This window comes from Cygnus olor, chromosome 1 (assembly GCF_009769625.2).
Source record: "Cygnus olor isolate bCygOlo1 chromosome 1, bCygOlo1.pri.v2, whole genome shotgun sequence".
In the NCBI taxonomy this organism is placed as follows: Eukaryota; Metazoa; Chordata; class Aves; order Anseriformes; family Anatidae; genus Cygnus; species Cygnus olor.
The window spans coordinates 13,181,784-13,205,805 of record NC_049169.1 but is presented as its reverse complement, the minus strand read 5'-3'; the positions used below and the strand labels follow the sequence as shown (position 1 = coordinate 13,205,805).

The following is a 24,022-nucleotide window of genomic DNA, read 5'->3' as shown; positions in this document are numbered from 1 at the left end:
CAAAATAAATATCTGAGAGTTGCTTATCTTTAATCTCATTCAAACAAATGAAAACCAGATCTGCTTTTCTTTTCTCAGGCCTGCAGAAAATAGGAATCATCCTTGCTATCCTGAAATAATTTGCAGGGAATCTTAGAATAAATAAATCAAACAGCAATCAACAAAATATATACTTCCTTTGGAAGTATATATTCACTTGAGTTCTGCTTCCTGACTGTAGGACTGGTTATGGACAGTTTCTCCTGGGTATTCGGGAAACAGCATCTACAGAATAGACCACATATGAGTCTCTTAAATGGCCCTTAGTTCAGTTTAGGAAAAGGAGTTTACCTGGCAGCTTTGTCAAATGTAAGGATTGAAGTAGGACTGTTGGGCTTTTCCTGGTGGTGCAGTAGCTTTTCTGCTGTTTCTTATCTCAGGAGATCTGCACAACCACATTTTTTGGCAGGTTCCCATACAAGTTGCAGATTTGACTTACTTCCCCAAAAGGCTGGCTACAGACTCTGTAAAAACAATTCAACTTTGATAGAGCCAGATCACCTTAAGTGTTTTCACTGAATGTACCTAATTCTCCTTACTTGTAACCAAAAGAGGGGGAAAAAAAGATTTTCTAAAGAAATATCCCAGGAAACTGTATTGCATTCCTGCTGTGGTTTCTCCCCATGGCAAAACTGGGCTCTTATTCTATTACCTATTTATTCCTTATTTCCTTCCTTATGCCAGAAGGACTGGCTCATTGGGCCAAACTGCAGCCCTGAAGGCATCTGAGGAATCACCCAAGAGATGGATAAGATGCTGCTCACACACGTGTTTTTTTGTAGAACTAAGTAGGTGGAGCGGCTTGCTTCTGGTGTTTGCTGAAGGCCTGCCTGGGTATGTAAGGCAGTGCATTCTGTATGGCAGTGCCTTCTGGGGCTTGGGGGTGATCTACCTTGAGCCAAGCTCCTCCTCACAACCATGTTGCTGATGGTTGAGCACAAACCAGGCTTTGAGCCTCAGTTTCACCTATACAAGCCAGCTGGTATGTATGTACCAAGCCCAGGGAAGCAATGTGGGCAATAGGTGACTTAGAGCTTGAGTTCAAAGTCAAGACAGAATTATCATAAAATAGTAATATAGACAGAAACTCAGAGAAGAAAATTTGGTGCAGGTAGCACTGTAGTTATGACAGTCACTTTCTTTATATTATTTTATTTATGCTTTGAATTACTATAGAAATAAACATCTTTTCATCTGTGTGTTCAATTTGGTATGTTACCAAAGACTCAGTAAACAAAAAGACAGCCAGCTATAGTTATAAAAAGTTGCAGCATAATGAAAATATTAGTGCTTAGAAGATTTCATAACTGTCTGTTTCCCTTCCATAGCTGTTTTCTGCTGGAAAACTCTCAGGCTCCAAAGTAGCTGAGCTGAAGGCGAAGTATACCCTGCTGCATGAGACTGTGATAAGGTACAATATTTACAGATTTCTAAGGATCTTCTCCTGCTTTGTGAATTTTTGATTTTACAACTTACACTCTGCCTTCGTTTAGACTTTGAGTAGCCAAAACATTAATTTTTGAAGTAATTTTCTGATAATGTTGAGGCCTAATTCTCACTTAAGACTTTCTTACAGTGATTTCTTAGAATGTGAAAGAGGAAAAAATATTGTTTAACACAAAGATTCAAGATAATCTGGGGTATATAAATGCTTGTGTTGTGGTTTAGCCCGGCTGGCAGTCAAACACCACACAGCCGTTCGCTCACCCTCCCCCCTCCCTCTCCGGGATGGGGGAGAGAAATGGGAAAGTGAAGCCTGTGAGTTGAGATAAAGACAGTTTATTAAGACAGGGAAAAGAATAACAACAATAATAATAATAATAATAGTATTAATAGTAATAATGTGTACGAAATAAGTGATGCACAATGCAATTGCTCACCACCCGTTGACCGATGCCCAGCCTATCCCCGAGCAGCCGGCCACACCTCCACCCCGGCTAGCCACCCCTATATATTGTTCAGCATGACGTCAGATGGTATGGAATACCCCTTTGGCCAGTTTGGGTCAGCTGTCCTGGGTCTGTCCCCTCCCAGCTTCTGCTGCATCCCTAGCCTGCTCGCTAGCAGGACAGAGAGAGGCTGAAAAGTCCTTGGCTTGGTGTAAGCACTGCTCTACAACAATTAAAACATCAGCATGTTATCAGCGCTGTTCTCATCCTAATCCAAAACATAGCACCCTGCCAGCTACTAGGAGGCAAATTAACTCTGTCCTAACTGAAACCAGGACAGCTTGTTTGGACAATATCTTTGTTTTTAATATAAACATAATAATAGTGGCAATGGAAGGAAGTACAAACTGCAGTAAATAATACACAAGTTTAAAATAAAGATACATTTGAAGATTATATGGCCAGAATTGTAACATGACAAGACTTGAACCTGCTGAGCTAATGTATTAGAGAGCTTTGAAGAAGATAAAGGCCTGTTTCTAAGAAGGAAAGCAAGACTCTTCCACAGCTAAATAGGTATGAATTTTACACTCTGAGGATATTCACAGTCACATCAGATAGGTGTTGTGGTTTAGCCCGGCTGGCAGTCAAACACCACACAGCCGTTCGCTCACCCTCCCCCCTCCCTCTCCGGGATGGGGGAGAGAAACGGGAAAGTGAAGCCTGTGAGTTGAGATAAAGACAGTTTATTAAGACAGGAAAAAGAATAACAACAACAATAATAATAATAATAGTATTAATAGTAATAATGTGTACGAAATAAGTGATGCACAATGCAATTGCTCACCACCCGTTGACCGATGCCCAGCCTATCCCCGACCAGCTGGCCCCCCCTCCACCCCGGCTAGCCACCCCTATATATTGTTCAGCATGACGTCAGATGGTATGGAATACCCTTTTGGCCAGTTTGGGTCAGCTGTCCTGGGTCTGTCCCCTCCCAGCTCCTGCTGCATCCCTAGCCTGCTCGCTAGCAGGACAGAGAGAGGCTGAAAAGTCCTTGGCTTGGTGTAAGCACTGCTCTACAACAATTAAAACATCAGCATGTTATCAGCGCTCTTCTCATTCTAATCCAAAACATAGCACCCTGCCAGCTACTAGGAGGAAAATTAACTCTGTCCTAACTGAAACCAGGACAATAGGTCTGGTAAGAAATTTGAAAGGTTATAACCTAAAGCTTCAAAGTATGATTTAAACCCTGACATTTGGTGTGGTAGTTGTGAATCTGCCCTGCTCTGGTGCTTGCTGGAGAGGAGACAAGAGAAGGAATCGTGCTCGTAGCTCTGTGCCAGGCTTGAGCAGGTCTTGTGGGAGTGGAAGGAAAAGAGGGATGAGATGGTACAGTTGTACTGTACTGAATGGTGTCTCACAGACAGAGCAGCAGTATTGCAATATATGTAATTCATATTTGTGACTGTAAAGTTTGATTCTGAAAACCCAGTTTTCCTTAAGGTTGACCAAGTCTTCTAGTTTCATCCCCATAAAATGGGGAGCTAGAATATGGCCCTGGCTGTGTAAAAAGTCATCTGACTTTGTTCAGATTAGTGCATGGCAAATGTTTTGGAGAAGTGAAAATTAAACCAGCACTTCTAAACCAGTTCAACTCCTTAGAAAACATAAATTTAGCTCAGAGCTAAAAAAGTTATATGGATTTGAGACTAGTTGATTGAGAAGTTTTCTACTACACCAGTATTCATGGAGTTGAAGGAGGAATCCAGTAGCTGCTGATCTTGATTGACCTTTAGCCAGTGTAATTTTCCAGTCTTTGGCTGGAAAAAATACAATCATGTTGCTACTTATTTTGTGTATTTGTATAGAATTTCTTTATATAGAACATTCTTCTATATAAATACAGTTTCTTTGTGTATATTATAAGTGGAATAGGGCCCGAGAGAAAACAAGACTCAACTGTCTTTTCTCTCATACATATAACTACTGTAAACACCATTCACAAAAAGCATGAAAATATTAGATGACAGATTACATCTCTCATTCTTTCTGTGGTTCTCACAGTAGTATACAACTGCCATACTTCTACACAAAAGTCAGAGCGCGTTGTGTAGCACTCTTTAACTTTGATGTAGCCATATGTTAAAGCGAAACAAAAACACATGAATTAGCCCTAATGATAATTCCCATAGATGCATTTCTCTTACTACTGAAAGAAAGCAAGGGAAGTAAATTACCAGAAATTCATCAAAATATCTGGTATATTTTGAGGACTTTTCAGACATTAAAGGTGGGATTCATTTCTCCATATGTTGACATCTGTAGACATGCACACCTAACTCAGTATCTAAAGTCCATTAACACTCGATAGAAAGAGACAGGGTCCATACACTTCCTCCTTAAACAGACATCTGTAAGCATCTGTTTTTTATTGTTGTTGTTTTCCATTGCCTAAAACAGAGTCCTGATGATGGATTCAATATATGTTTATGCTGTTGGTCTCAGTCAACTGAGATGAAGCCCTGCCCACCCTTGGAAAAAGTCACAGTTCTGAAGAGCAGGAAAAATACTAAAAGATCCTAGTGCACTCATGACTCACATCATGTTCTTTTCAGCCTGTACTGAGCATGACCCTTTGTGATCATTTAAAAAGCATTTGTTCTTTTCCTATAATCAAACACTCAAAAGAATCAATACAATTTTTTTTTAATTTTTAGTTCTTCACCTTTAAATGTGCAGTACAATTCTGTGGAGCAGTAACTTTTTCTTTTTTTTTCCACCTATTACAGTTAAATTTCATCTATTCCTTATTTAGTCCCCCAAAGCAGAATGTCTTTTGTGCACCAGTGTTGTTATAATGCTATGTGGAAAGAAATTATGCTGGATGAGCAGGTCTTCAAGTCATGTGTATTTCTTTCTTTTAGTCAGTCCCAGTGATAGAACCCAAGGGAATAGCATGAAGCTGTGTCAGGGGAAGTTCAGACTGGAAATTAGAGTAGAGTAGAATAGTTCAATTGGAAGGGACCTTCAAAGATCCCTGCGAAGTCCAACTGCTTGACTGTTTCAGGGCTAACCAAACATTAAAGCTTATTATTGATGTCATTGTCCAAATGCCTCTTAAACAGTAACAGGCATGCGGCATAAACCTCTCCAGGAACCCAACCACCCTCTCAGTGAAGAACCTTTTCCTAAAAAGTGTAGATCCCCGTGACAGTTCCACCAGACTATTGTAACTGATCTCTCTGGTATGGATTTGTCTAATATGATGAATTCAACTAGTATGTGTGCAGATCATTTTTAAGGCTGTTGCTAGAGCGCACAGTTATAGTGTGGTCCTTTACCTAGCGGTAAATAGTCCTTTCAGGTTTGCTTAGTTCAGCATTCTGAAAAGCTAGAGATGTCACCTGGCAGATAACATCTTTGACACTTTGCTTCAAGCGATTAGATGTTTCTGAACTTGTATTTGCTGCACTACTGAAGTTCTGGGAACAGGCTGTCCTCCCTTTCTGGTGCCATCTCACTCATCGTCTTTGCAGTGGGGCTTCACCTGAAGGTTAAGTGCCTGAACTCATATTTCATCCCTGAAAACTTGTTTGGTCATACAATCTTGTGGCACAAATATGAATATTCTCATGCACCAAGCTGTAAGAAAGTCAAGTAATGATAGTTCATTGACAGTTTGGGAGTCTTATCTTCTTAAGCCTTCTTAAGCCTTATCTTCTTAAGTGAAATTATAAATCACTTCATAAATCCCAAAGCTGCCACATCAGACTCAGCAAGCATATTTCTGCACTCATGGGATTCTATTTGTGCACATTGTGTATATTTCCAGTTATTTCTTCCTTGGAATTTAAATCTTCACATGAAAAAATGCTGTTGGCAACTATAGTGAACAATGTCTGGTCCAGATTCAGCACTCAATTCAGCACTCAACCGTGCAGCGGGAAGGCTATGACTTGGTTGCCATCACGGAAACGTGGTGGGACCACTCACATGACTGGAGTGCTGCAATGTCTGGCTATAGGCTCTTCAGAAGGGACAGGCAGCACAGGAGGGGTGGTGGTGTGGCTCTCTATATTAGAGTGTGTTTAGATGTTGAGGAACTTGAGGCTGGGAATGATAAGGTTGAGTCCCTATGGGTTAGGATCAGAGGGAAGGCCAACAAGGCAAGCATCCTGGTGGGGGTCTGTTATAGACCGCCAAACCAGGATGAGGAGACGGATGAGGAGTTCTACAGGCAGCTGGCAGAAGCCGCGAAATCGTCAGCGCTTGTTCTCGTGGGGGACTTCAACTTCCCAGACATATCCTGGAAGCACAACACAGCCCAGAGAAAGCAGTCTAGGAGGTTTCTGGAGAGCGTGGAAGATAGCTTCCTGATGCAGCTGGTTAGAGAGCCTACCAGGGGAGGTGCCCCGCTAGACCTTCTGTTCACGAACAGTGACGGTCTGGTGGGAGATGTGGTGGTTGGGAGCTGTCTTGGGCAGAGTGACCACGAAATGGTTCAGTTCTCTATTCTTGGCAAAGTCAGGAAGGGGACCAGTAAAACCATTGTCTTGGACTTCCGGAGGGCTGACTTTAAGCTGTTCAGGACACTGGTTGGCAGAGTCCCTTGGGAGGAGGTTCTGAAGGGCAAAGGAGTCCAGGAAGGCTGGGCGCTCCTCAAGAAGGAAATCTTAATGGCTCAGGAGCGGTCTGTCCCCACGTGCCCAAAGACGAGCCGACGCGGAACTAGACCGGCCTGGCTGAGCAGAGAGTTGTGGCTCGAGCTTAGGAGAAAAAGGAGGGTTTATAATCTTTGGAAAAGAGGGCGGGCTACTCAGGAGGACTATAAGGATGTTGCGAGGCTGTGCAGGGACAAAATTAGAAAGGCCAAAACTCATCTGGAGCTCAATCTGGCTACTGCCGTTAAAGATAACAAAAAACGTTTTTACAAATACATCAACACAAAAAGGAGGACTAAGGAGAATCTCCATCCTTTACTGGATGCGGGGGGAAACTTAGTTACAAAAGATGAGGAAAAGGCTGAGGTGCTCAATGCTTTCTTTGCCTCAGTCTTTAGTGGCAAGACCGGTTGTTCTCTGGATACCTGGTACCCTGAGCTGGTGGAAGGGGATGGGGAGCAGGATGTGGCCCTCGCTATCCATGAAGAAATGGTTGGCGATCTGCTACGACACTTGGATGTACGCAAGTCGATGGGGCCAGATGGGATCCACCCGAGGGTACTGAGCGAACTGGCGGAGGAGCTGGCCAAGCCGCTTTCCATTATTTATCGGCAGTCCTGGCTATCAGGGGAGGTTCCAGTTGACTGGCGGCTAGCAAACGTGACGCCCATCTACAAGAAGGGCCGGAGGGTAGATCCGGGGAACTATAGGCCTGTTAGTTTGACCTCGGTGCCAGGGAAGCTCATGGAGCAGATTGAGTGTCATCACGCGGCACTTGCAGGACAACCAGGCGATCAGGCCCAGTCAGCATGGGTTTATGAAAGGAAGGTCCTGCTTGACGAACCTGATCTCCTTCTATGACCAAGTGACACGCTTGGTGGATGAGGGGAAGGCTGTGGATGTGGTCTACCTTGACTTCAGTAAGGCTTTTGATATCGTTTCCCACAACATTCTCCTCAAGAAACTGGCTGCTCGTGGCTTGGACTGGCGTACGCTTTGTTGGGTTAAAAACTGGCTGGATGGCCGGGCCCAAAGAGTTGTGGTGAATGGAGCCAAATCCAGTTGGAGGCCGGTTACTAGTGGAGTCCCCCAGGGCTCAGTGCTGGGGCCGGTCCTCTTTAATATCTTTATCGATGACCTGGATGAGGGGATCGAGTGCACCCTCAGTAAGTTTGCAGATGACACCAAGTTAGGTGCATGTGTCGATCTGCTCGAGGGAAAGAAGGCTCTGCAGGAAGATCTGGATAGGCTGGACCGATGGGCTGAGGCCAACTGCATGAAGTTCAACAAGGCCAAGTGCCGGGTCCTGCACCTGGGGCGCAACAACCCCAAGTAGCGCTACAGGCTGGGAGATGAGTGGCTGGAAAGCTGCCTGGCGGAGAAGGACCTGGGAGTACTGGTTGATAGTTGGCTGAATATGATCCAGCAGTGTGCTCAGGTGGCCAAGAAGGCCAACAGCATCCTGGCTTGTATAAGAAGCAGCATGGCCAGCAGGTCTAAGGAGGCGATTGTCCCCCTGTACTTGGCTCTGGTGAGGCCGCACCTTGAGTACTGTGTTCAGTTTTGGGCCCCTCACTACAAGAAGGACATGGAGGTGCTCGAGAGAGTCCAGAGAAGGGCAACGAAGCTGGTGAGGGGTCTGGAGAATAAGTCTTATGAGGAGCGGCTGAGGGAGCTGGGGTTGTTTAGCCTGGAGAAGAGGAGGCTCAGGGGAGACCTCATCGCTCTCTATAGGTGCCTTAAAGGAGGCTGTAGAGAGGTGGGGGTTGGTCTATTCTCCCATGTGCCTGGTGACAGGACGAGGGGGAATGGGCTAAAGTTGCGCCAGGGGAGGTTTAGGTTGGATATTAGGAAGAACTTCTTTACCGAAAGGGTTGTTAGGCATTGGAATGGGCTGCCCAGGGAGGTGGTTGAGTCGCCATCCCTGGAGGTCTTTAAAAGACGTTTAGATGTAGCCCTTAGTGATATGGTTTAGTGGAGGACTTGTTAGTGTTAGGGCAGAGGTTGGACTAGATGATCTTGGAGGTCTCTTCCAACCTAGACGATTCTGTGATTCTGTGATTCAATTCTTTTTTTTTTTTTTTTTTTTTAACATTTTATTACCTTGAAAAAAGTAAATCATAAGTATTTTGGTTTTATTGAAGATCTTACCTTTTAAGAAATTTTATGTAAAACTTTTGTTTTATTTAAGAATATGTTTTAAATGAATGTGTATTATTGTGTCCAATTATATTTTCTCCCCAGACCAGATTCATTATTTTGGACTTATGTAAGTAAGATCCAAATATTATATAGGATCTTGCATAGATATCTCAATTTATTTTTCTATTAAAAAGTTATTATGTAAATACATCAGCACATGAAGTTATTTGTTCATGATAAAGGCACGCTCTTGTATCCTGTTCAAGTCTGTGGTTTTCTTTTTCTCTGTTTTAAAAAAGGAAGTGGCTATCTAAGTAGAAGTGTTACGCAGAGCATTTTTTTTCCTGCTATGTTATTTCAGCTATGTTTGTACAGTATAGTTAGTTTGATAGTGATAGAGTTCTTTATTCTTCCACATCATTTGTAACATGCCATTGCATAAAACTTAAAATGTAACAATACAGAGAAGGTATATACAATGATTTTTGTAGCATAAAGACTAGGTTTATATGTTTTGCATTGTATAAGAATTTTCATGTTTCAGTTCCCCTTAAAACTCTTCCATAATTACCAATGTATTTTAATAACACCTTTTAAGGTCAGTTACTCAGCTACCACCACAAAGGCTCCTAAGCATATTACGAATACAAGTCTCTTAGCATTGAAAGGCTATTACAATTTGTTTCCGTGAAGCCAGACTTTGGAGACGCAAGTGAGATCAGATAATTGTTTGATTCTACGAGCGTTATCATACATTTCCACAGAGTCCACAAATGTAATTGCAGCTTGGGTATCATTAAGAGAGCTACTTCAGCTACCAGTGACACTCCAGCGATAGCAAGGTGCAGTTCAGCACTAAGTCGGTGTCCAGGTGTTTGCTTAGAGCTTGGAGGTGTTGTATAGCCCATATGGGCCCTGTTCTGGTGAATACCTTGCTTTTTTTGGTCACCACACTGATTCAGATCTGACTTGGGTATATTTACCTGAAATGCTATCTCTTCACTGATATTAGGGCGTGCTAGACAAATAATGTAGAGTAACTAACCTTGCATCTGGTTAAAATTAGATGAGATTAATCCCACACCAACACTACGTATGCAGGAAAAAAAAATCACATAAAATTCCACTGTTCTCATGGGTTCATAGAATAATTCAGGTTTGAACAGACTTCAGGAGGTCTCTGGTCCAACCTCCTCTTCAAGAGAGGGACAACTATGAGATCAGACAAGATTACTCAGAGCTTAATCCAGTCTCATCTTCTTTAAATATTATAGGTAGGTAAAGAAATATAAATACAAAGCTTGTGCTTCTTATTGACTGGTTCTAAATTTTTCTGTTTAATGTAGTTTACAGAAATCTGAGATCCAGCTATTGCAGGAAGCCAAACGTCTTAGTGTAAACCTGGAACAACAGCAACATGAACTGGAAAAAGCAGAACAGTTCCCTGAAGAATCTTCCAGTGAAGTTTGCCGAATAAGGCAACAACTTCTTAGTTGCCAAAATGAATACAATGCTATTAAAGAAAGAGAGTATGAAATTCAGTTCAGAGTGAAATGGTAGGTGATCATGGTCAATCTCCACTTATTTTTATTACAGTTAATCTAGAAAGATAATAACATAAACTGTAATTCAGTCTCCTCTCCATCTTACATAGATACATTTCTTGACGGTTATTGTTAAGCAAATTGCCACAGATTTGCCCTAGTAACAGCAACATTTTAGTGATAAATAAAATTACTCTGAAGTGTGATTTATAGTGTGGTTTGCAGATAATTTTAATTTTAGAAGGTGCCTTGGTGTCCTTTGAAATACTGTTTAAGATTTACTGCATTGTATGGTTAAAATTTAGGTAGGCAAAAATTACGGCAACAATTCTAGTCTAGGACACCTTCAATATAAAGTGTCTCAGAGACCTGGTGACTGGGATTTAATGGAAACAATGTCATAAATGGGCCCAACACTATTTTTAACATCAGAAGCACACTTTATTCAGGTTTTTCTATTCAATTATTTAAAGGAGGAGAAGTATTTGTATACTTTCATATCTGAAAAATTAGAAATTTGCTGTGAAAGGTGTGAATACTTGACATTTCTATAAAAAGAAAAAAGTCCAGAATAAGCTTGATATTATATACATTTTAATTATCTGCATATATGAGTGTATTGTGCTTGAAGCTTCTATGGTAAAATGATAAACAGTGCTATTGTACTTTTAAAAATATGTACCTATAGAGATGAACTCATATTTTTATTTTGTGGGGTTCTTGCTATTTTTACCCATCTTCAAAAAAGTTTAGTTGGTATATAAACACAAATAAATAATCTCAGCAACTCAGCAGTTAAAATTATTTTTCTGCAAGGAGAGCAGGGGCACTGTACAAACTGCATAGAGCAGACTTTTCTGGCAGTTCTTTCTTGATTTTTTTTTGTTAGAGCCAAATGTTTGCTCTAAGAGAGAAAGAAACTTGAGAAGGAAGTAAATTGGGAGTGGGAGCAATAGAGGAATCATCTGGAAAAAATTATTTTTTTTATGAGATAGCTAAACATCATGAGATTTCCTGAAATAATTACTAAATACAGAATTTATTGAAATTTGCAAGCAGTCCAAAAACATTTTTTTCAAAATATCATGCTTTTTATCCATTTCCTTTCATATATTACAAATATTTTTTACTAATTTTGCATTACTTTTCCAAAAAATTGTTGGGTTTTGTATGTTTAGGGGATATTTACTCATAATCTATTTTCTACCTCTAGTCAAAGGGAGATTTCTACAGATACACAGGTTAGGTATTATTTCAATTACCCTTGAACATTTATTGCATTGATTATCATATATGAATTTAAAATAGTGGATTAAAAGCGTGGATTAAAAATATACTTTTTAGGGTCAGCAATAGGATGAAAAAAAAAAAAAGTTCTTTCACTTTAATAAGAAACTTCCTCTGTTTGGTTTTATGTATTGCATGAGATCAAAACCATCTGTACAGTCTGACCAGAAGTACATATGGTGCAGTATCTAAGAGCGACCAAAAGCGCAGACCCTGTCCATTTGTGAGGCAAGGATTTCATGAGCCTAATACATTCCTCTGTATTTAGGAATCCTCAGCTGATCCCTCTTCCTTGACCGTCTCCTTTCTCCCTCTGAGCCACACAGATATGTATGCTGCCAATCCTATTTATTCTCCCCTACTCCAACACTAACATCCCTCTCAGCTCTGGCAAGTAGCAAGAATGCAAGTGTGGAAATGAGAAACAAGCTATGAAGAAAAACAGAAAATGGATGTTAACGCATGTTTGTAAAAAAAGGATGGGTTGGTGCCTGTAAAATATAGTGAAAATCAGGGTCCAGAATAGAGTAGTGAATAGCAGGTGATCTAAGAGTAGCATCAATGTGAAATGAAGAACTCTATGTCTGATGGTTTGTCCACATAGTAAAATTATGTCTTGATATATATATATGTGCATGGGCAGTGTCAGGGACCGAGGGCAAACCTCATCAAAGATAGTGTAAGTTAGCTGCTAGGTTCCCTTCATTTCTGGGAAGGATGGAATCCCGTGATCCAACCTCTCTTGACCCTTGGTCTCGCTGGAGCACAGTTTCCCTCGTTGTCCAACTGTGTTGGACAACAGTCCCAGATGTGCTTGGCACTTGCAAGAAAACTTCTCTTTGGGAATTATGACTAATGGCTGTTTAGCCTGAAAACAAACATACTGCTTATTTACCTTCTTCTGTATACCAGGCAGGAAACTTGAAGGGGAAAAGCTTTTGAAGGGAATATCCATGTCTCTTATCTATTGCTTTATCTTTTTTCTTTTTACATTTTTTTTTTTTTTTCCGTCTTGGCTAAGATCTTGTCTGCTTGGAAATACTGCTGAGTTGGAAGTGAGAGACAGCCTCTGCAGACCTTCAATTTCCCTGTTTCTCTAATCCCTTTTCTCGGAAGCATTTCTCTAGTCCCTGCTGCCTTTATGTCCTGCCTCCCTTCACTTTCTCTGATAGCTAATGCCATTCAGTAACCTTTGTCCACTCAGATTCAAAACTGACAACAGTAAACTTGTCTTCTTCTCTTCAAGAGTCATGGAGATATACCATAACATAGACAAAGTGATTTTGTTTGTCCCTTACTATTTCTATGTTCTCTCTTCCATATTGCATTTCTTATTTGCTTGACTATGTAAACATTTTTTTCTAGACTAGGTACACTTTTCAACAGCTGAAGGAGCTATTTTTCTTTTGTTTTAATTCTTTATCATTTCACTGGATATTCAACATCCCAAGAATTAATTTAAATTGTTTGCAGCACCGTCATATCAGCACATTTTCAGAAATATTGTGATATTTTCATAGCATAAAAAAAAAGTCCATGAGCTATTCAGAAGTAGCTCTGATGTGCTTTAGTTGTTGGGGATCCTTTCTGAAGGTGACTGCACGGGTGCAACATCCTTCCAACAGAGGCATGTGACTCTTCTTCCAGTTTATACTCCTGTTCTGTTGTACCGTTGTATGGGGCTTATGCGCCAAGCACAGGAGGTGAATAACAGCTGGAAAAGATTTTGCCGACATTATAAAGTTTGGACCACTACCCCAAACTCAGAGCTGACTCCAGAAATATTCTTCCTCCCAAATAATATTGGGCAAATGTAGCAAAGAGGAAAAATAACAATCCCAATTCAGTTGTGGTACAATTGCATTCAAACCCTTGAAGTTTCTTCATATAGCTGGGACTGAAGTACCTCACTGAGTACAAATATACTCTGAAAAATCAGATCAGCAAGAGAACAAAAAAAGGATCAATGTGGTCAGGAAGGATGTGTTCTAGCTTGAGGAAATTTTTCATTTCCCTAAATTATTCATTTTAGTGCCCATGGGAGGCTTTGAACCCTGGTTTTTTGAGACAAACTAGGGAAGAGATGCTTTATTAGGTTATAGCATCAATTAGTTTGTTACTGATAAATAATGAATTTATCATATAAACAAATATATAATCTAAACTATATTTGAAAAAGTAAGCTATTAATTTGAAATGAAATTATCTGTAACGAGATTATAGGTGAGGTTAAGGGTGCCTCATTCTTGAGAACAATTTTCTTTCAACCCCCCAGTCTAACCTACAGCCCTCACAGTCATTTATCCAGGTAGCCAAATAGCTATTCATGAAGTCCTGTGTGCTATTGCAGGCAAGTCAAGATTGCAAAACTGACTTAGTCCTTGTACAAGCATTACAAATATGGAAAATTATTTCAATGCTTGCAATTATTTCTGGATTAGTCATTCAGTAATTACAAAATGAAAAGCTAAGTTTGTATCCATAGTTTATTTAGTAAAGAACTAAAAGTAATAAGTAAATCGGGTTACAATCGAACTTCTTATCAACTAGACTTGTGACTGCATTCCCAGTACATACAAACTAAGCAGAGTTAAGAGCCTTACAGGAATGTCATGCTGGCAGCTTGTCAGCTGTGATATCTTGTCCTTGTGGTCACTAGATTTTAGCTGCAAGGTGCTGAGCAACTTCTGTGGGTTCCTCAGCACTCCCACCTGTGTAAGGGTAGCTGAGGGAGTTCACTTTCCTGTGTGATGGGATTCATAATGGTAGGAAGGTTCTGGTTCTCTGCTAGCTGAGGAACTGAAATGGACCTCTGTTGACAACTACCACCACATTTCTTAATTTCTCTGACAACTTTATTTCTGTGGCAGTTTGCATCTGTGAGCAAACATCTGTCAGAGAGAAATCTGGAATGTATTTTCATTAATGGCCCAATATGCCTCATGCTTTTTTCTTAGCTCATTAGATCTGCATCCATGGTAGCTTTTTATGTATGGTACTGCTATTAAACTTCATGAAAATAAGTAGAGCAAAGTGAGAAACATTAGCAAATACTCCTCTCCTGCCCCCAGGTGTATGCTCCTTTCCTGCTCCACTGCCCTGTCTGTTACTCACCAGTAAGCTACTTGAACTCTGAGAGACTTTTAAACTCACTGAAAGTAGGGAAAAAAAGTTTCTTATTTGTTGATTTTTTTGCTGTTTTGATGAGTTACTTTGGCTCACAGAGTAGTCCCTTAGGAACTCTGGAGCTGGCATGACGGTTCTGTAGCCAAAAGCTGAGAAGAATACCAGGGAGTGGGAGTAGAGATACTCCGTATTTATTAGGGGTAACCTATTAAACTGAGTCATAACACTTCATGAAACCATACCCAAATAAGGGTAAGATAAATTCCATTAGTAACATTTTGAAACATTAATTTTATGCCTTAAATGCATTTTTAAAAAGTAAAAAGGTAAATGGCATCTAATGAAAGCAATTTTTTGAAACTAAGCTATTTTGCACAACAGAAAAAAAAATTGTCAGGGAGAAACCATGAGTTTAAACAAAATAAAATGTAAAAAGCAATCCATGAAAGTGAAAGCTGAGTATGCAAAATTAATGTAGTAAATTATTTAAATGTTCACATTTTTGAAATTAGTACTTAAAAAGATCTCCTCTCCTCTCCTCTCCTCCTCTCCTCTCCTCTCCTCTCCTCTCCTCTCCTCTCCTCTCCTCTCCTCTCCTCTCCTCTCCTCTCCTCTCCTCTCCTCTCCTCTCCTCCTCTCCTCTCCTCTCCTCTCCTCTCATCCATGTGTCTTTTACCCTTTTCTTTCTTTCGCCTCCATTTTCTTTTTACCCCTTCACTGTTTTCTGCATGAAAGTAGTTGGTCTGCTCACTCTTAAGGCAACTTCACTTGGTGCTTGCAGTTCCCTGTTGCCTTTGTTCATGTCACAGAAAATGAGGTGTTCAAATCATTTTACTTTTGATGGATGGCAGAGTCTTTGTTGTGAAGTTGGAATGGCTCCACAGGAATCTGTCCTCATGAGTGAGGAATGTGACAAAAGAAAAACAGTGTCAAGTATGTTCTCCTCCTAATTTTTAGGATTGCTCTTTTGATCATCTGGCGTGATATTAAAGAGGGCACAGCACAGGCTGATGACGAGCAACGCAGTAGCTCTTTAATCAGTTTGAGCATGACTTATTTAATCAGTTTTTGTGGCAGTCAGAAAGCTATGGGTGTTTGTGCAGAGTGGACATTCGTTAGTGTGATTATGCCAGTCCCAAGGAGTCCTGCTAGGAATCCTGCTGAAATGTGTTGGGGATACAAATTGTCCTTATTAACTTATTAATACACTTAGACAACCTGTTGGTAAGTGAAAATATTGTGTTTGACCAGCATAGCATTCCAACACAGGAGTCAGCTGTATAGTGCACAGAACCAAAGCTGCTATCGCTGATTCAAAGTGGCTCAACTTCAGCTCAGTTTGATCCAATGTTGTCTATAAACAAAGGTACACTAAAGGAGTAGCTCCTGAGCCCCACTGCCGCAAAGAAACCACCTGATGTTTCCTTCTACTCACTTGTACTTGCACTGTATACCTGCAAAACACTCCTGTGTCTGTCTGCACTCTTGTTCTGTGCAATTTCTGAAGTTACAATAGACTTTGCAATAAAATTTTATTTTACAATTATTTTAATAATATTCGGGGTTTGGGGGAAGAAGACTGATCTAAACCCAGCTTTTTTCTTTGAAAGACTTTTTCTACACTCATTCACTCTGTCGGTGTTCAAACACTGACATTCAAAATTGTTTTTAGGCTTAGCAGTCCCCATAGAGGCATGCTTGCAGTCTGCCCAAACAAATATACATACATGCTGTAAAACAAACTAAAAAAATCTACTCTGTGCCTTTATTTCTTCTGTGTTGTCTGTCTGATTCAGTGCTTGCTCTTTGTGAATTTTTGGACTGTAGCATTGACTACCCAGTTTTCTTTTTGGACTTTTTTTTCCTTGACTGATTGGAAAGATGTCACCTGAGGCTTCTGAGTAAAAGCTTTGCTCCTTTTGTTGGAAGACCAAAACATAAGAAACAAATCATCCAAGAAAAAAGGTAAAACATATTAGCACTGATCAAGAGTTGAGCTCAAGATCCAAAGAAGGATCCTTCATGAGGCTCCACTAGGAGACTGAACTCTCTACCCTTGACCAACACCACCTGAAACATGAACCACCACCTTGCAAAGACTTAATCTGCCCTTGAAAGGTTGCACAGAAAAAAGAATAACTAAACTGACTGCATCTCTTCTATATCGACCACATACAGAAGCAACTGTACTAGCTGCTTTGTGTAGGTGAGTCTGCCCCAGGGCTCCCTTGACATAGTTTATAGCTTCAAGTGACAAAGCTGTTTCATGAAACTTGTCCACTTCTGTTAATACTCCATTTACTGCAAGAGTGGTATAGCTGATTCTCACACACTACTTGAGTCTCAAGGAGGCCTAACCAGCACTTCCTCTGGCTGGAGTTACAAACACAAAATTAATTGCTGCTGTTGATTCTTTGCTATGTCTGGGACACAGAATTTAGCTGTTCCACCCGTTCCTCAGTTGTAATAATTACTCATTTATAGCCTGAGACTCAGAAGGTGTCATCACAGGTACTAACTACACTGAGAGAACCTGCTTCCTGGTTCCCCAGTCGGTAGTACACGGACTTAAGTTTAGTTGGTTGTGACAACATGCAAGCTGCTGTAGCCAAAACACCTCATTTAGGATCAGAGATGTTCATTGCATGCACTAGGGTTGTACTGATATATTTCTTCACTGATTCCAAAGCTAGTTTTTAATACTTGGCACTATTTACCTACTCACCACCAAGAAGCTCCTGTTGTAGGTCTTGTTGGTTCAGCTTCACTTTTGTACTTACTCATCCATCTTTTTCACATCAATTAAAATACACCCAGAGCTTTCCTATTCTTTTCTTTCTTCCTTCTGCCCTCCTTCATCATCTCTGTTGTCTGAAATTAAATTGCAACGTAGCTTTGAACATAGGTTAAGATCACCTTGCCTATTCTATTTAGCTTTCTATTATACCCAATTGCCTTTGTCTACAAGCCCTGTCAATTTTCAGGACACTTTTTTTTTTGTCACGAGAGCCCATTTAGATTCAAGGATCTTTACTTACAGTTGTTTACACCATGAAAGTGTATGTGAACAGTCAAAGGAAGAAAGTTTCTTACCAGCAACTGCACTTTCTTTGATGTGTGATGTCTTTGTGGATATTTATAACCCACCTACTCTTTCCTTTTGCCTCAGCTCCAAATTAAAATGCTGTGTTCTGCAGTTGGGAGGACCTGTGGGTGGAGTGTGCCTTCTGACCCCGTATATTTTGTTTGTATAAACACAAGGGTGAAGGAGGCACCCCTATAGGAGGTTGTAAAACTAAGAAAAATTAGGTTCAAATGTGCACTGTAGAAAAAAATAATGCATGTATCTTTCATAGTTCCAGCTACTGTTCAGCAATCTTCCCCTAAATTTGGACACCTTTACATTGTTCCTGAGAGTGATCACCATATATTTTAATCTAACACAAGATTGGCTTCAATACTTTTTGTATTGTTTGATATATTGCTAATATATTTAGCTCTGCTTTGATTTTCCTGTAGTTTGCAAGAAGAGAAAACACTTCTGGAAAAAGAATATGAAAGAATTCCAAAACAAAGTGTAAGTATGAAACATGGGAAAAGCCATGTTTTATGTTGTCAGCTAGTGTATTAAAATATCAATGAAAATATTTTTACAGTGTGTAGTTCTAGAGTTCTTTCAATTACATAGAAAAATTAACAGTATATCATTCAGGTTCGATAACTCTAGGGCAAGCAGTGCATACCTGATTCATAAAAGATCTCGATATTCTTAAGTTTACTCAACAGTGTTTTTTACTGTATTCAGCAAATGGATAACGTAAAGATAGCTGCAAGTTCTAGGATGTGAATATGGAAAATTCATTTGCAGACAGAAATCCTGATGAATTCATGTGTGTTTGTTGGAAGTAAAATTCTGCTTATTATTGATCATATTTCATACCTTGCTGTAAAAAAATGTTATCGTAATTCAATGCCAATGAATTTTCTAATAGCACAAACCTGCAACTGTAAAAGGGAAAATAATAACCTGATCTTCTACTTCATTTTTAAAGGAAGCAGATAAGAGAATTAAAAAATTGGAAGAAAATTGTGACGAGCTCAGCAAAGAAGTAATTCAAAGGAAAGCAGAAGTTAATGCAATGAAGGAAGACATTTTATCCAAGCAAAGCCTGGTGTTAATAGACAAGAAAGAAGTGGAAAAGCTTCTAGAGAACCAGGATAATTTAAAAGTAACACAAAATTAATTATATCTGTGTGTGTGTGTATCTGTGTGTGTGCACGTATGTGTTTATGCATTTGTCCAAGGGAACAGTGAATCCTCTGGATGTTGTCATTTCAAATCATTAAATGTACTTATTTAATCATTTTTCAATAAGCATGAAACATGTTGCTGTGCTATTTTCACTATTATTCCTTCAGGAAATAATAAAAATCCTGGTTTTGATAATAAAAAATTGTTTTCAGAATGCCATGTTTGCTATGCTGTGTTATTGAAGACTGCTCTAATACATGCTCAGATCCAAGAGACTTAAAACATATGCACCCAGGTCTTTGCAATTTTCCTTTCCATGGTATTGAGAACATATACAGACATATTAAGAATATTCAAATGTATTTTTTGTTTTGCACACATAATGACATGGTAAATACCATAGCAATTAGTTTCTGCAGTAGCAGCTACTATTCCCTGGGACAAGCTCAAGTAATTTGTAAATACATTTCTTGCCTAGTTTCACAGCAGTTCAATGGGAATATTAATTCTTCGAACTCACACCAGATTTTGAGACTATTAACCTAACCTTTCTGTTTTGTTGCTAGGATGAGCTAATTAAGATCCTTGGTGTTCCAGCACAACTTGGAAAAGAAACTGAGAAGATAAATTGGAAAAAAATGTATGTTTTCAATAAATAATTAAGTATATATGTATTACTTATTTTCATCCATTTGTTATTGAGACTTTACATATAGTTGGTTAAAATTAAGATCAACATTTTCAAAAGCATTTACAATCCAGTTAAAATCCATGCACTGTACAAAAAAATATAGTATATGCAGTGAAACAATTTAAGATTAAATACCTTCTTCTAGTGGAAGGTGTCCAGGCCCATGGCAGTGGGTTTGGACTAGATGACCTTTAAGGTCCCTTCCAACCCAAGCATTCTATGGTTCTACAGAATTTAAGTACAATGAGGAACAACTTAGAACAAAGCTTAGTCGAAAATCGCTTAACCATCTTACTGCACTGCAATAATACGTATCAGATCTACTTACTAGGTTTTAATAGATAATAATGCTATACTATGTATACTGTGTAATCCAGCAATTAACCTTTTTTAGATATTCTAGTCCTCAGTGACAGCATATTAATTTATCTCTGTTGGCATCAGTGAAACTGCAGCAGTTTTCACAGCTGACAGTCTGGTCTGAGCAAAATAACCCCTTTCCCTCAGTGCTTATGGAGCAGTTTTTTAGTCAGGTGTGTTTTACTATGAGCTCCCATCGTGAATTCTGGTGTCAAATATTTCAGCTGGGAAATGTAAGCCAGCCTCTAGCCTTTCATTTCTCTATTTTCATGTAGCTGTTTTTTCCTCCATCAGAGCATGACGTGCTGCTTTCTGCATCTGTAAAATCTAATTGTTGCTGTGCAGTGTCAGCCAGGTCACTCCCAGATGCTGGCAGTCAAATTGCCATCCAGCTGAACAGTGCTTTTTGTGCCCTTTTAGTTACACAGAAGGTTTTGTGTCTCCTGCTTGCAGTCCCAATTTGTAATATAGTAATTACTTGACAATGTTAAGTCTCTCAGTTTTTAAATTTATGTAATGGTTTTCCTTTACTTTCTCCTCAGTACTCTGCTTAATGTAACTGTGCTGTAATAAATCTAAGAAGTTTTCCCTATAGAGCTAGAGGAAAGCAGTTTTGAAGAGTGGGTGCGTTGTGTAGATTATTAATGAGGTATTTAAATGAGTCTTTCTACTTAAGTGATATCACAGAATGAACTCGCCAGAGCTTCCAGCCTTGGGAATCATGTTTAGAAGTGTCACAACCCTGTACCTAGTCATGGTGACACAAGTCTGTTAACTCTTTATAATACTGTCAAGGTGCTAAGCTACCCATTAGTCTCATGGCAATTTTATCGTTGAACTGTATTGGCACTTTCAATGCCAATTTTCAGTGTATGTAATCTGTTTTTGAACATATCAAGTAGACAGCTATGGCACTGAAACACTTTTGTGTGTCCATGAAAACTGACAACTTTCATTTTCACATATAAGTACACATGTAGAAATGTGAACTTCTACTGTTTTGTTAAAATATATCCACAGTGATGCAGAGAAGAAGATAGAAGCCCTTAATAACCAAATACAGGAGTTAAACAATACTCTAAAAGCCACTGAAAAAAGGATGGAAGAGATTTTGCAAGAAAGAGAAAATGTAATGGAGGAATTGGATGGAAAACAAGCTTTGCTAGAAAGCAAACAACAAGAATGCGTTGCTCTGACAAGATTGCTAGAAATTGGCAGAGAGAAGGAATCAGCAATCCTAGCAGACAGGTTAGAGCAGTAGACCTAAGCTGTGGAGTGTGAGCGAGCACTTCTCTGTTCTGAAAGATCTTTTCTCTGTTGCATTGCTTATGCTTTCAAGTTTTATGTTGCAATCAGTGCAGACTAGAAATTATCAGGCTTGGTTTTGACTTCAGAAATGTTTATATAAACTGCTGGAATCTAGGATATGGCTTGAAGAAAAAGTTAAAAGGCAAAAGTATTTGATAAAATCCTGGGAGAGTGAGACTCTAGGTTTTGCTCTGAAAGGGAATATGTTTATCTCTCCCGTGAAGATACTTTTTTTTTTTTTTCTGTGTAGCCCACAGAAAGTAAACTAAGCAAATTAATTAAATAAATAAATAATCAGTATTCTCATTTTCAGATGAGCATTGTAAATTTCTGACCCACATACTCCTGAATTTCAGTGGGGACGGGCCACTTATATCTTTCATATTCCCTTGAAATTATGAGCTTAGATATACTTAATAAAGTAAAATAAACTCTTAGGTTGATTTCAAGCTTCACATTATTCCTTCTTTGCAAAGAAAGATGTATAGTTGCAGTCATTGCCATACCCTCAATAGCAATGTTTTTGCTTTTGCTTTTGAAATCTTGTGTTAGATAGTGGCACAGTAAATTGAAATGTCTGAGTGAAGCAACCATGTAAATATTCCCTCATACTAAAAAAAAAAAAAAAGTGTTTTCCTCTTCTTCCAGTAATAATTTATTTTCTACAGACGTTTTTTTTAGCAGATTTAGATTGAACAGGTTGTGAAACCACATTGACATAATTAAGAGTGTTATCATTGATTAAAGCTATCAAAAAATTACCTGCTAATTTTAAAGCAAGCAGTGACAGTAGTTTATAACTTTATCTTGCTGCTCATAGATAATTAATGCAGTACTGAAACCCCATTAAAATGATCATGCCTGATTGATACATGTCTTGCTCAAGTTACCTGGTTCTAAAATTCTCTATGTATCTAATATAGAGAAGTTCTGGATTATAATTTAAAAAAATGTATCTTGGAGAAAAAACAAAAACATGATATTCTCATTCACAAGCAAACAATGAAAGATAGAGAACTGAGAAATTTAAAGAAGATGGAGTTACAGCTGAATGTGATTTATGAGTCTTTGGAACAAGATAAGTCACAGCACAAGAGACTCAAATCAGAGGTCTGTATGAACATATTTATCATAAGAATTCCAAATTTTCTTACAGGAAATCCATCTATGAAATCTTTTGACTGGTCCTAACAGAAGAAGGAGAGAAGATCGTTCTAAGTGTGTGTGTTTTCTGTGTTCTATGCACAGAAAAGTATCACGACTGTTGCTATGACTAAGGAGGCTCAAGGTTTTATAGCTGTAACAAAAATACTGCATCAAGCTATATTGAGCTATTCTTGAGGAATAGAATTTAGGCTGGGAACATCCTAATCAAAGAGACCTGGGAGATTATTGGCACTGTGGCAGCATGTCTTCCTTTAATATACTGCAAGATTATGGTCATTTTAGAAGTGACATAGTACAGTAGCTTGCCCATTGGCATCAGATAAATTTGTATCTGGCAAATAAAGCCAAGTATTGCATGAATCCCAGGTCTTACATCAGATGACAAAAAGATTCATCTTTTTTAAATTTGAAGATTGCTGGCACATTGTTCTAAATAATTTATAACGCATTTAACATTGTTCTTGGGGGCAGGAAACTAGCCCTACGTAAATTTGGTATTAAATGATATGATATAATTCCCTAATTCATTTCCACTCAAATTTCTCTTTTCTCAGTTCTCTCCCTACATTACTATTTCACACATTACTCTTTTCATACTGATTTACTCTTTCTGTTTTATTTATTCTGCTTTCATTTATTCTGCTTTTAAAGAGCAGTTTCATTCTGTTTGTCCATTTGAAGCAATTCCTTTCTTTTCTCGTTCCCATTCTTTCTTAAAAAAAAAAAATTTGTTTACAACTTTTTCATATTCTTTTTCTCTCATCACTGATTCTTCTAGTCCTTCTTTCTTAAGCTTTTTTCCTATATCCCTTCCTATACTGAAGGTCAATCTTATAAAATTCATCTTGCATAGTCAAGTAAATATATTTTTTTCCCAGGAGAATAATTCATCAATTATCTGATTTAGAAGCATAAGCGGTTAACGTTTCCTAATTTGATATTGTCTCACTGCATTTTTTTTTATCCTTCTAAGCAATTCAGGCAGGAAAAAAAAGTCTTATTTACATCACTGTAAAATTGTTTTTACTGTCTGAATAGGGGATATTCATAGATGAAGTTGAAATTTCCTCCTGAATTCACATGTGTATTAATTACCTGGTAATTACAGCCTACTTGGGAAGGGGAGAAGCTTTATATAACCAGACAAAAAAGTTTTAAACTGAGTTTCCTGAACTGTTGATTAAAGGGCATGCTTATATTCCAGACTTTGATATTAAAGCTCATACTGAGATTTTGTTCAGTATCAGCTTAGAGAATCTGAGAAATGTTTGTTTTTTTTTTTCCTGTGTTCCTATTGAAGAAATATTCCTGGAGGGAGAATCGCAATTGTTCAGAAACATGTAATGTCAAAACCAAATGCCATAACTCACTGACAGCCGTGGTTAAAGTTCACTGTCTTGGGCGAGATCCCAACCCAACCACAATACACTGTGTGAAAGGGCTGGAGACCTGTAATGGGACCATAAAGTTTAAATTGCACTGCAGAGGATTCCCTCAGTGCTAAGCCAGGTTATAGTGCAGGCTTGTGTGTGTGTTGCCAGTTGCAGCAT

General features: G+C 39.0%; 1 protein-coding gene across 2 annotated transcripts in view; it reads left to right on the top strand.

Annotated features, from left to right (window-relative positions):
• Positions 1–24,022, top strand: part of CCDC146 (coiled-coil domain containing 146) — an 82,305-nt gene that overhangs the window by 37,972 nt on the left and 20,311 nt on the right. For both annotated transcript variants that reach the window (XM_040544556.1, XM_040544555.1), the window contains exons 4-10: positions 1,368–1,450; positions 10,084–10,293; positions 18,214–18,271; positions 18,747–18,923; positions 19,513–19,586; positions 21,018–21,245; positions 22,229–22,415. In XM_040544556.1, the coding sequence (XP_040400490.1) occupies positions 1,368–1,450; positions 10,084–10,293; positions 18,214–18,271; positions 18,747–18,923; positions 19,513–19,586; positions 21,018–21,245; positions 22,229–22,415 (1,017 nt within the window). The remainder of the gene's footprint in view (positions 1–1,367; positions 1,451–10,083; positions 10,294–18,213; positions 18,272–18,746; positions 18,924–19,512; positions 19,587–21,017; positions 21,246–22,228; positions 22,416–24,022) is intronic.